General features: G+C 43.7%; 1 protein-coding gene across 2 annotated transcripts in view; it reads left to right on the top strand.

Moving 5' to 3' along the window:
* The window catches only part of LOC122560484, a 429,307-nt gene that overhangs the window by 85,499 nt on the left and 329,672 nt on the right, over positions 1–14,136 (top strand). For both annotated transcript variants that reach the window (XM_043711128.1, XM_043711129.1), the window contains exon 9: positions 147–250. In XM_043711128.1, coding sequence (XP_043567063.1) covers positions 147–250 — 104 coding nt within the window. The remainder of the gene's footprint in view (positions 1–146; positions 251–14,136) is intronic.

Below are 14,136 nucleotides of genomic sequence, written 5' to 3'. Positions count from 1 at the left end.
AGTTAAACTCTGCAGGCAATTTATTTTGATTGTTATTAACTTCTGCCTAATACTCTTACATTTTAACAGTAAAATCACACTGGCCATGTTAGAAAAGTGTGAAGTAAATTCAGACTTTAAATTCAAACTCCTTTTCATTTATTCAGTCTGCAGATCTCTTCATGTCCCTGGTGTTTGACCTCCGGAGTCTTTCCATTGGAACCCTCCAAGACCTGTGGCAGCGGGCGCTGTTCAAATGCAGAGACAACTGGTAAGATTCACAGGCTTCTGGTAAAGGCCCAGACCTGATGTGATAACTGAGATTGTCCTTTTGCTTGGATATGGTACTGTCATCAGCGTCATTGGAGGTCGCTCGCAAATAGGGATGACACTGTGCCATTCTCAGGGTGAGTCTGTAGGTGGCTGTACAGACCAATGCGGTTTCCTCAAACTGTTACCCAGGAAGGGGTAGGTGGTGCGCTGGCATAGCAACGTGCTCCTAATGCTGTTTTCGCCTGGCTTCTGCATTTTTTTCCTGACAGCAAGTCTCAAGGTGCTCGACACCTTCCTGGATACTCCTCCTGCACTTTGGACAGTCTTGGGTCAGTGATTCCCAGGTGACTGTGGGAATGCTGCACTTCATCAGTGAGACCTTGAGAGTATCACTGAAGCACTTCCTCTGTCCACTAGGGGTTGGCTTGCCCTTTCGGAGCTGGGAGTAGAGCACCTGCTTGGGGAGTCTCTTGCTGGTCAAGCGGAAGACATGCCCAGCCCACAGCAGCCGATCAAGGGTTCGGTGCCTCGATGTTGGCCTGGTGGAGGATGCTGGTGTTGGTGTGTCTGTCTTCCCAGTGGATTTACAGGATCTTGCGCAGGCAGAACAGGGGACACTGCTCCAGTGCCTGGAGGTATCTGCTGCTTGGGTAGCAGAGGTGAGAAGGCATGTACCTTCAGCAGGTCTGAACACACTGCGTTAACACAGTAAGGAAGAGGAATCTCTGTGAGGGATTGAACACAATAGTTCTGTAATTCCTGAGGTTTTTCAGCCACTCATTCCTCCATGGGGATATGAGCCTGGGTGGATTAGAGGAATCTGTCTTTGCTGTGTTCCCTTCACAGGGAAATGACCACCAAACAGAGTCACCACCATTCCACCGATCTGAAAGCAACATCTGGCTCAGGGTCAGCTCTTTCCATTGAAGTGTAAGTTCTGACATCATGTTTTCCCCAGTCTATCCACCAAATGAGTAATTGATGGTAGCTGTGATTTAAATCAGATCATGCTGTGTTTTTATATTCAAACCACCAAGAATGAACAGCATAATCAAACGGATGTGTCCGTCAGTATTCCAAAGGGAATTGCTGCACTAACTGGAACATCCTCATATATTCTGGGATCTGGTCTGTGGGTATTTTCCTGACCAATCTGTCCAGGGATGGTCTAGGTCACTTCTGGAATAGGTGGGTCTTGAATCTGGGCCTCCTAGCTCAGAGGTAAGGAATTACCATTGTACTACAAGAGCCCTGTTGGGTCTGGACTGTATGTATGGTGAGATAGTTCAAACTTGTGTGCAAACTCGCCTGGTCAAACACACTCATGAAACCAGTGCAGGGGATGCCTTACACATGTCAAAGTGAACCTCACCACCGACGAAGTAAGATGGATACATTTGGAGGTGACATTCTGTTGTAAAAAGGAAGCAATAGTGAGATAAAAATGAGTATGATTCTCAGAAGTAAAAAAGACCTCTCGATTTTAAAAAAGGCTTTCATGCAGGAATTGTATCACTCTCCATATCATCCTCACTGCCTTCATGAAGTAAAGGGCTTTGCGCTTTGATTTCTGACCACAGTGTGTCAGAGGTAATGGCCGTTGTCCATGCTTTTTGACGTGAAGGTAGACTTGGTGGAGATGGCTGTTTGGCGATCTGTCTATCCACCCTATTGTGCTGGTGGCCTCTATCGGAGCTGCTCAGGTGGAAATTTGAGCATTTGTTTTGCAGTTCCACATCTGTCCTCACGTTCCTGGAAAGTGTGGCACATCTGGGGAACCATGGAAAAGGGAAGGTGAGCAAAGTGCTTCAAATGGTATCTGCAAGAGGGTTGGCAACTTGTCCATTTAATGTGCGTACCAGTTTATTTTGGATCATGGAAGGAGTGGGGTCTGCAGTGAGAATTTGCCAGAACAGATGCCAAGGAAGTGGATACGTCACATGCAAGTGGGCAGTTGTTGTTAGTCACAATGAGGACCACCTTTCTCCACTCCTGAACAAAAATGTTCAGTATTGAATCAAAACTGTGCTGTCTGCATGTCTTCATTGTGTGACAACATTTTACCCCCCCACTATAATTTCAACTTTTGTGATTGGACAGGGCCCTTTGAAAGGTCATAATTCCCAGGATAATTTGTTACTTACCAAACACTTTGAACACGTGGCTGGCATTTTGTGGGAAATTTGTATACTGTCTGCTTCTTGTGCTATGAGCCAGTGTGAGGTAATATTTCTGGGATCAAATAATTGAACCTCTGTTATCCTTCATCACGTTACGGAAAACCTTTTATAAATAAACACTGCAGTTCATCACAGACTGAACTAATCATGTTTCACTTTGTATGGCTGGCAGTAGATATCAGGAAACTGTGTGCTCCCAGCCTGTGATTTTTAAGGATTCTACTAAATGAAAAGTCATGGTTGGTGTGAACGACTTCTGGATTATGTATTCCAAACTCGTACAGGGACAGCCAAGGCAAATAGTCTCAGGTCCTTTTCAGGGTATTTGGCCCTCATCAGTTAGCTAGACTGGAATCGCAGTTAAATAGCTGTTAGATTATCAGTGTGAGGCAAAGGGAGAATGTTAAGTAGTGCCACTTGAAAATGTACAGATTCAAGCCCTCAGCACCTCAATTCTTCAACTGACGAACTGAACCTTTTAAGAAGTATTTGTCTACAAAGTGTCCTTAAGGTTATCCTTACTCAGCATAATCTGACCCACACCAGCTTGTTCCGTATGACTTATCCGTGGTTTAATGCAGCTGCGTTTTCAGTTGTGTGCAGAATTCTGGCTTTTAGGTAACTGCTGTGCTACTACTGAGGAATTCTGCCAGCAACAACACATCTATGTTGCTATGAGGACTTTTTCTTGGTTTGACATTGGAAAGGGGAAAAGAAACAGTAAATGCAGACTCCATTGGCTGTATGTACTGGCAATCACTTTAAAGCTTTTGAGATCTTTATTTCTCTTTTGGGAGCTTGTTTTTGTGTACATCTGCAGATCGGTATTATAGTCACGTTCGCATGCAAGTAACATAGACACACTTATAACTACAAATCTGGAAATAGTCACTGCGAGTGACTCGGCTGGGAAACACAACTGCTGAAATGACAATCTTATCAATCCTTCTGCTTCTCTTGAAGATGGAGTTGTTGTGGGATCTGAAAGGGTTAATAGTTGATTGTATGTAACAAGCACCACCCACTGTGATGATTGGTATGAGAGTAAAGTAGGATAGACTGAAGGCTGTTTTCTCTCCCAACAGCCTTTTGTAGAAAAGTAGAGCCAAATCTTACAAGCTGAAAATTGTTGCACAGATGTAATAAACTACATCTTATTTCCTCAACAAGACTCTTGGCTTTAGCTGAAGGTGGCTACCTTCTCGTTCTTTGGATTAGTGGTGCTGGAAGAGCACAGCAGTTCAGATAGCATCCGAGCAGCAGTAAAATTGACGTTTCGGGCAAAAGCCCTTCATCAGGAATAAAGGCAGAGAGCCTGAAGCGTGGAGAGATAAGCTAGAGGAGGGTGGGGATGGGGAGAAAGTAGCATAGAGTTGCAGTGGGAGAGGGACTCCCTGAGATTCTTGTAGAGAGAGGAGGAAAACTTCTTTAAGGCAGGCATCCTTGCAAGAGGATTCGCAATAAGGTTTTGCCCGAAACGTCGATTTAACTGCTCCTCTGATGCTGCCTGAACTGCTGTGCTCTTCCAGCACCACTAATCCAGAATCTGATTTCCAGCATTGTTTTTACCTTCTCGTTCTTGCTTGCTCTTTCTCTCTCTCTCTTTCTGTCTTTCCCCCCCTTTCACTCTTTTTCTCTCGCTCAGTCGCTCACCCACTTTTGGAAAAAAAACATTCTTTGAAGATACACGTGGCAGCACCCACAACATAGAGTCATACAACATGGAAACAGATCCTTTGGTCCAACCAGCCTATGCCAAACATAATCCCAAACTAAACTTGTCCTACCTGCCTGCTCTTGGCCCTTACAAACGACTGAGCAAACCTGCTAAATACCTTTTTTTTAACCACCCTGTCTATATGTGATGTAAACTTCAAAGCATTATGTACCTGAACCCCTAGGTCCCTCTGTTCTACAACACTACCCAAGACCCTAACATTAATTGTATAAGTCCTGTTGTTGGGGAACAGAAATGACCCCTTAATTATAATGGACCACATTCTAAACCCAGGCCTAACTGAGCTTAGACAGAAGGTGGTTTTTTACAATCAAAATGTAAATTGTCAATCAATTCACCCTCCGTTTTAGCAGGTTCAAGTTCACACCACAGTGAGATAGCTGGAAGGAAGTAACACGGCAGATTCGGTGGCTCATTTGAAGGGAATACAGATCAGAGAATTGAGCTTGGCGGTCTCACCATCTGATTCACAACACTTCTGCCCTTCCAATCATTGAAACGTGGGAGGGTGCCCTGAAACTAGCACTGACCTTCACATCTGACACTGTTATCGATGTTTCCTCAAGCAAAGATCCATACTGGAAGACTTACCTTAGAAAGTTTGCATATAAACTCGATACAAGCCCTGGAGAGACCGGCAAATTTTAAAAAGAAATTTGTACTTCTGTTAGATTAGATTAGATTCCCTACAGTGTGGAAACAAGCCCTTTGGCCCAACCAGTCCACACTGACCCTCCAAAGAGTAACCCCCAGACCCGTTTCCCTCTGACTAATGCACCTGACATTATGGGCAATTTAGCATGGCCAGTTCACCTGACCTGCACATCTTTGGACTGTGGGGGGAAACTGGAGCATCCGCAGGAAACCCACGCAGACACTGGGACAGTCATCCGAGGCTGGAATCGAACCTGGGACCCTGGTGCTGTGAGGTAACAGTGCTAACCACTTAGCCAGTTAGTAGCTGAAAAAATGACACATCAAGATTTCAGCTGTTACATTGTGTACTGTACCAAATTACTAAAATATTAGAGATTAAACACTTATTTTTGTAAACACTTATTTTTGTGAACACTTTATGCCACACAACAACATTTGCTGGCTATCTCCATCTCCTGGTGTAAACAAATTGCTTACTGTCTGTAATGATTATTTGTAGGGGAAACCTTTAACCTGATCTCAGAAATTTATTCATTTACCCCATTCCCATGGCAATGGGAAACATATTAACCTTGCATTTGAGATGCATAAAATTATGAGGGGCATAGACTGAGTAGACAGGAATAAACATTTCTCCTTGATGGAGGGATCAAAGACAAAGGGGTATAAAATTAAAAAAAAAAGGTGCAGGAGGTTTAGAGGGAATCTGAGGAAAATGATTTTCATTCAGAGGGTGGTGGGAATCTGGAACTCATTTCCTGTAAGGGTGGTAGATACAGAAACTCCCAGAACGGTTAAGAAATATTAAAGATATATATACTGGTGGTGCCAAGGCATTCAAGGCTATATGCCAATTGTTGGAAAATGGGACCAAAATAGTTAAGTGGTTGCTTTTGACTGGCACAGACTTGATGGCTGAAGGGCATTTTTCTGTGCTGTAGTCCGGTATGCCACTATGCATCCGGTTAGAAATAGAATCTACAATGTGGAAGGAGGCCATTCGGCCCGCCAAGTCCTCAACAACCCTCCGAAGAGCAGCTCACCCAGACTCATCCCATCCCATAGCCCTGCACTTCCCATGGCTAACCCACCCAGCCTGCACATCCCTGGACACTATGGGCAATTTAGCATGGCTAACACACCTAACCTGTGCATCTTTAGATTTGCTAATTAGCTATTTTTTGTTCCGAACCCCCCTTTCATCTTAACAAATAAACAGACAGTTTGCAGCATGACTGTTTATAACTGTTACCAACAACAAACACCTTTCTGGGACTCTGGGAGGACTCAGTAGTATTTTCATGCAGTTGAGGAGTGTAAAAATGACAGCCAAGACACAATTTCAAGATTCCCAAACCCCTTTCCCTGAGTTCCTGATTTTTAACAATGCTCTTTGAGAGTGTGGGCTAATACAGGTTGTGAGCCCAACTCCCAACTTGGCAGGCTCCATTAGTGTTACACATCTCCTATTCCTCTATAAATTCCATGGAACCGGAATAGCTTTTAAAGGAGTTGTGACTTGCCGCACCTCAAAATCTTACTGTGGATGAGGGAATCGTTTGAAAATGAAGTTCTTACTTCTATTCTCTACCATCCCATCATGTCCAGATTAACTATACCTTCTACCTCCTTCATTTTGCACCCTCCGTTGCCCATTTATCCACTGTATGGAACCAATGCACCCATAGTGATGATAAGATGTGTAAATTTAAAAAATACAGTTATTCATTCATAAAATACACCTTTACTAAAAAAAAACTCTTTTCGTTATAGACCAATCAAAGTATCAGTTATTCAGACACTTTAAAGTTTTGATAGTGGAAACCACAAGCACTTATAACTTCATTTATCTTGTTTAAGTAAATATTATGTGATTGATGGAAGAGCTTAGAGATCCAGATATCAATCAAGCAAAGCTTCCTATCAGATCTGTCTCTTACCAGTCATGAGATAATGCTGAATACTGCTTACTAATATTGACTTAGAAATTTCACTTGCAATATAAGGTACAGTACCCTGTTCTGAGTTAGTCATTAATACAATCACAGTTAATTATGATAATAGCTCTCCTCATATTTAGGTGGTTCAGGTGTTATCAATACAGAGTTGATAAAGCATAGCACAGGAAAAGCACAGCAGGTCAGGTAGCATCCGAGGAGCAGGAGAGTTGACATTTTGGGCAGGACCCTCCTTCAGTCCTGAAGAAAGGTCCTGCCTGAAGCGTTGACACTCCTGCTCCTCGGATGCTACCTGACCTGTGGTTTTTCCAGTGCCCATGCTTTATCAACTCTGATTTCTCCATCTGCAGTCCTCACTTACTCCTGTAATCAATACAGAGCGATTTATCATTAAGTGCCAAAACTCTTACAACTGGCGGTATTCTTGCTTTCGAGTCAGCAATACTGTCTCCTCGCGTGGAAGTATTTAAGATTTTATTTATAATAACAGATTCAGTTCCAATGTGTTGCATGTAAAGTTGTAGATTGTGCAGAAAAAACATTTAAAAGGCCTCTTGATGGGTATGTGAATACGAAGGGTTTAGAAGGGCATGAGCCAAATGCTGGCAAATGGGACTGGGTCAGATCTGGATATCTGGTTGGCATGGGTGAGTTGGATCGAAGGGTCTGTTTCCATGCTGTGTGACTCTATGACCCTAAGAAAGAACAATTTGTACTTGATTCGAACTATCTTCTCCTGATGAAGGGCCAAAATGTTGATTCTCCTGCTCCTCAGATGCTGCCTGACCTGCTGTGCTTTTCCAGCAACACAGTGTCAACTCACAAAGGTCCCAACCTGAATGACCAGCTAATCTGATGATGGTGGAATTGTTTGGGAGAGAAACAATGGCAAGATCTCATTTGAATAGGAAAATTCAACTTCTAATTGGCATCCAGTCACCTGAATCAGTTGATTATGCCTCATTTGATGGACAATAGCTCTAGAAAAAGCATTAATTTCTTAATTCCACATCAATGTGTTAACTTGAATTTGGAATGTAGGCTCCTAGTACGGAGCTCAAGTCTCGATCTTTTGACTCCGTGGCCAATGTGCTCTCAACTGTTACAAAAAGTAAAAAGTTCACAACAAAATATTACGAAGTGTGCGAACCTTCACCATTTGTGTATTTAAATAGGTCCCTCTCAGAGCCAAGCAAGCGGGACATTTGGTTCCGGGCCAGCAATGAATTGTTGATGCGAACTCTTTCACATGAGTGCCAGATATTGTGATTTAATAACTAATATTTGTCCAGTTTTTTTTTGTTTTGCTTTGTTTAGTTGAGCCAACAGCAATATTCAACTTTTCAGCTAAAGCTGATGCTTAGGGACGTGGAGCTCTCCAGTTGACAAAGTCATGATCCAACAGCATGATCCAGCATTTTTAAATAATGCACTTTTTCTCTCTATTTTCACTTGATATTCCTGCTGTCTACTGTAAATTTTCACTTATGTCAATTTTCACTTCACAGCTGCCGCAAGAGGATTGAGCAGTCCCGTCCTGGACATTGGCTATGTACAAAAAATTTGGTTTCTTTAAAAAAAAAATGGCGAAAACCTGATTGTGTTGACATTGTCCACATGTGTAGTAGCACTCCTGACTTAGGAAATGAGTATCTGTAAATTTTGTCCTATTTGTCGTTCCCCTCATTCGGTTAACTTACACCTATAGGAAAAGCTTTCTCAATGTTTCGTCTGCACACTTACATCTTCTAAGTGCAAAATGTGATGAAGAAGCCAGTGTTAAAAGATCACAGCTTTTTGTAAAGTGGAGGTTTGGGTTGTGAAGCCTCTTTTTCCGGTTAACATACAGACCTCTATGATACTGCTCGACAATGGTGCCTGCGAGGCTGCGTACTCAGCCTCCTGCTATACTCCTTATACACTCAAGCCTGTGTGCCCAAATTCTGCCCCAATTCCACTTACAAGCTGTCGACGACACCATCGTTGTAGGTCAGATCTCAAACAGCAACGAGACAAAATACAGGAAGGAGATTGAGTGCTTAGCAGCACGATGTAAAGACAACAATCTCTCCAATGTCAGCAAAACGAAGAAGGTGGTCATTGACTTCAGAAAGTGGAGTGGAGGGCATGCTCCTGTCTGCATCAATAGTGCTGAGATGGAGATGGTCGATAGAGTCAAGTTCCTGGGGGTGATCGTCGCCAACAATCTGTCCCGGTTCACCCACGTGGACGTGATGGTCAAGAAAGCACAGCAACGCCGCAGCATCCTCTGGAGGCTAAGGAAATTCGGCATGTCCACAAAGACACTTCCCAATTTTTCTGGATGCACCATAGAAAGCATCCTAATCTGGGTGTGTCACAGCACGCTATGGCAACTGTTCTTCCCAAGCTTGAGAGAAACCGCAGAGTCATGAACACAGCCCAGTCCATCATGCAAACCAGCCTTCCATCCACTGACTCAATCTGTACTTGCCGCTGCCTCAGGAAAGCAGCTAACGTAATCAAAAACCCCTCCCACCCTGTCCTGTCAGGCAGAAGATGTAAAAATTTGAATACACATACAAACAGATTCAAGAGCAGCTTCTTCCCCTCTGTAATCAAGACTTTTGAACTGCCCTCTCAAGTGTAATGTTGATCTCTCTGCACCTTCTTTGTAGCTGTAACGCTATATTATGCACTCTGTTCCGCTACCCTGAATCACTTTTGTACAATCTGCCCGTATAAGCACGCAAATCAACAGTTTTCACTGTGTCTCAGTACATGTGGCAACAATAAATCAAATCAAGTCAAATCAGTTCGGATGTCCTCTCCATGGAAGCAGATCTCCAGTAATGTGATTGCAGTGGCTGAGTCCCTTAGATTCGGTGTAAAGGGCATTTGCTGGTATATGTGGGAAAGGGAATGGTTTAATAATGATTAACTCTTACACTACCATCCATTGAGGTATAAAGCTCTTGACTCATCTACAAGTCGTCATTTCAAGCACTGTCCACCAGCATTATACTTTTACGCTGTTTATCTGTGGCCAAGCTGTGGTTTTATCAAGATGGAAAGTGCAGATCAATGATGGATAATCCAAGGTCAAAACCTTTTTCTGCAATTCCTGGGGTTTCTTGCAGCAGAGGCCAGCCCTATTCTTAGATCTGTCTGTCCTTTGGGCACAAGCTTGTGGACAAAGCAGTGTTCTCATCTGCTGGCTAGAGAGCCACACTGACCTAGGAAGGCAAGGCCTACTATATCAGGCATTGGTGAGGCCACTGGTGGGTCTTTGCCTGCAATTATGACCTTGGGGGCCCCGGCTGCCAAGCAGCCGACATGGCTGTTGTTGAGGTGTGTGTGTGTGCGTGCGCGCGCGCGGTGTGATCAATTGTCACATGGAGGGGAGGGGTCGGGTTGTCAGAACCAATGACAGAGGGCTGAATGGCGGCATTTTGCCTCTTTCCCATCGTCCATACTGGTGCTAAGTTACTTTCCAACTAACGTGGAGCAAAATTCAACCAAGAGCACACAAACAAGACTATCTTTTTCAATTTAGGAAACCAGTTTCAAAAGGAACCCCTCAAAGCTGCAGTCCAGCTGGATTGTAATGAGCAAAGTCTGTCCCAATGATGAAAGCCTGGATGTGCAGGCTCTCGTGAGCAGTTTTGATCTTTTAAACAAGGCTAATATATACTGACTTGGCTCCAAATTATTCTTGACAGATTTGGGCAACTTGTGATTCCAGCGCATTTATCTTTGATGGAAACTTTTGTGATTGTTGACTTTCGCCTGTATGACCTTCACAATGACACGGGACCTCTCACAAATTGAGGAAATCAAAAAAAACTTTAAATGTGAGGGAATTTTCAGGTGATGTGGAGTGAGAAGATTGATTATCCTTGCACCAGGGTATATTTCAGAGGCACAGATTGTAAGAGATCACTACGCATTGTATCTGTACTATTCTATGCTGCAGCATCCCAGGAATCCTATTCGTCAAAATGTTTCTATCTCTCCTAGCCCTGCATATTCCTCTTCTTAAATTCTTCATTACACTTTCCAACAACAGATACTTCAAATAGTCACTGTGCAAAATATTCCATTCTCCCATAGCTCTCTGATTATAGATATTATTAACAATCTCTCTCTTCACTCTTTCTGTGATAAACCCAAATTTTGTCACTGGCTTATTTCAGAAGAAATATTCACTATTTACTGTTGAAACCTTACCTTGACTTGTAAACATTATTTCTGTCTTGTATCTACCTTTATTCTGGGGAGACTATCGAAGCATTTTAAGTCTCTATTGAACTATAGTTTTGCCTTAATGCCATTATGATCACTAGGTTTTATAAGCTCATTATATTTTAAATGGTCTTGTTTAATTCAAGGCTAGAATCAGCCTCGAGATTAATGGTTGTTATGGGCACACAGGCCCAGGTCAAAATATTTAATTGCAATGTAACCCAAACTCTCTCCAGAGATGGTCTTCAATCAACTCCACTGAAACGTGTTAGCTCTCCAGGCAGGGTTGGGGTTGGGGTAGAATTGGGTGAGATGTTTGGTTATACCCATCTAGACATCAAGACCATCTCGCTGGATCTTGTTCACTTTTCCCAAGCAGTGCGGTGAGATTCCCACTAGGGATCAATGAGGTCCCAGTTGTGACTTATTATTGCTTGTTAAGTGCCTTGTTAACACCCTAACTCAACCAGGACTGCGATCTGACCAAACTCGCAATTGGGAAAAGTCACCATGGAAACCAGAGCAAGTTCTTGGCAGGTGCCACTCAATGCTTGCTCTTAACTGCTTCCATGTTGAACATTGGACACCAGCATCTCCGGCTGCTCCATGGGCACTGACATTGGCATCAGACGTGTGCCAGTCTTTGTGAACTCTTATGGCACTCTTCTGCTTCACTTGAAGGATGTTTCTGCCCTGCAATGCTGTAACTTGGGCTGCATGGTAACTCCCATTTTAACACAGCAGCAACGATGCTGTATGCTCAGGGCCACACCCCTAGCTCATGGACCACACAAGGCTGAGGATTTGAGTGTCTGAGTAAGGATGACTTGCTGCAGTTATACAGGGCCTTTGATGAGGCCACACCTTGAGTACTGTGTGCAGTTTTGGTCTCCTAGTCCGAGGAAGAAAAATTGTTCCTGATGAGGGAGTCCAGCGAAGGTTCACCACACTGATTCCCAGGATGGCAGGACTGACATATGAGGAAAGACTGGATCCACTGGGCTTGTACTCACTGGAATTTACAACAATGCAGGGAGGTCTCATTGAAACATATAAAATCCTGATGGGATTAGACAGGCTAGATGGGAGCAGAATGTTCCCAACGTTGGGCAAGTCTAGAACTAGGAGTCACAGTCTAAGAATAAAGGGTAAGCCATTCAGGACAGAGATGAGAAAGAGTGTCTTCACTGAGTTGTGAACCTGTGGGGCAAGTTCATTAGATATATTCAAGAGGGAACTGGACATGGCCCTTGTGGCTAAAGGGATCAAGAGGTATGGAGAGAAAGTGAGAATGGAATGCTGAGATTGCATGATCAGCCTTGATCATATTGAACGGTGGTGCAGGCTTGAAGGACCGAATGGCCTATTCCTGCACCTATTTTCTGTGAATCTAAGAATCTACCTCCAGGCTCCTCACTCACTGTCATAGCACTCACTCACTCTGAACATACCTAGTTGCTTACAGCATCCTGTCTTGCCTTAGCTTTTAGCACGTTGCCCCCACAGCCAGAGATACCAGGCTGACTGTACTGCTGTCTCGCTGTGCTGTTTAGTGCAGGCACAAAGTCAGGAAGCTTGTCACGGTTATATCAGCAGGTGTCAGACCAGAACAGGAGGATAGCCTTGAAGAACTGAAACGCCAATTAATGAGGTGTGTTTGGTAAGATGTGGCAAGGACTCTTACCCAGTGTTGTGGCCAATATCACTCCTTCAAATGTGACGACTCACTCTTAGTCAAAAAAAATCTATAAGATCCAGCCCGTGATGCTACTAGCAGGAACATGGCTGTCTGTACATTACCTACTGCATGTTGATGTTCCCAGGTACATTTTGTATCTGTACCTTTCCAGGTTTTCTCCCAAATTATTCGATATTCGAATTTTACCAAAGAAAACTTGACAGGTATCTGAATACACAGCCTGTAAGGAGAAATGAATAATTTAAATTAGCATTAAGTAAAGCTGCCTCTGCTAGGAAAAACCATGAAGCCATCATACTGTGTCGTGTCTGTTTTCATAAGATTTTTGTTGTTTGTCAAAGCTTATAAAACCATAAAATGTACCATGAACCTGAACTCCAATTCTAGAAAATGCAGGTGCACTTACTAATGGTGAATGTCTTTTCAAAAAGTGGTGTCAATGGTCTTTGTAATTGTGGAGTATAATTTACAAATTAGAATTCCAATCAGAGCCCTGCGACTGGGACACAGATTGGAAGTTTAGGCATAGAGACCAGTGTACCCTGTGCAGTGGGCTGGACTCAGTAGATATGACCTTAGGCCCTGCCGACCGGCTGGAGATTGATCAGGAATCCCATACCAACTCTTTAGGAAAATGTCCTTTCAGGTCCTTAACTGGACAGTATTGGCCTTCCTTGGGATTGAACCACTGCCCTTGATGGTCTGAAACAGTTCAGAGTGCTGGAGAAACTCAACAGGTCCAGAAGCATCTTTGAAAGAGAGAGAGAGAGAAAAAATGCATGTTTTGAGTCCAGTACGACTCTTCCTTAGAACTGAAGGAGGCTGGTAAAAGATGGGACAGATGTACAGGAGGAGCAAGTGGAACAGATGGCACGGAGGCCACAGGCAAGTGATGAGAGGTGCTGCTCACAGAATGTTGGTCACTGTGAAGAGGAGGGGAGAGAATTGCACAGCAAGAGGGATGGCTTTCATTGGGCCTACTTTCAGATGGCAGATCCCTCAGGCAGGACTAAATGCCTATGAATGTGAGAATACACACTAACCCTACCTGCCCAGTCTGAGAATCCGCTTCCTGCATGGCAAGGCCCCCTGCCCACCACAAGGCCCCTGCCAACGGTGGCAAGTGAGGGCCCTTATATAGAGGCATACAGCATGGAAATAGGCCCTTCGGCCCAACTCGTCCATGTTGACCAGGTTTCCTAAACTGAACTTGTTCCATTTGCCTGTGTTTACCCCATATCCCTCTAAACCTTTCCTATCCATATACCTGTCCAATTGTTATTTAAACGTTGTAATTATACCTGCATTCAAGAGCTACTTTGGCAGCTTGTTCCATACACGCACCACCCTCTGCGTGAGAAAGTTGCTCCTCATGTCCCTTTTAAATCTTTCCACTCTCACCTTAAACCTATGCCCTCTAGTTTTGAA

The sequence above is a fragment of the Chiloscyllium plagiosum genome, chromosome 21 (genome assembly GCF_004010195.1).
Source record: "Chiloscyllium plagiosum isolate BGI_BamShark_2017 chromosome 21, ASM401019v2, whole genome shotgun sequence".
Taxonomy (NCBI): domain Eukaryota; kingdom Metazoa; phylum Chordata; class Chondrichthyes; order Orectolobiformes; family Hemiscylliidae; genus Chiloscyllium; species Chiloscyllium plagiosum.
This window is presented reverse-complemented; position numbering and strand designations above follow the sequence as displayed.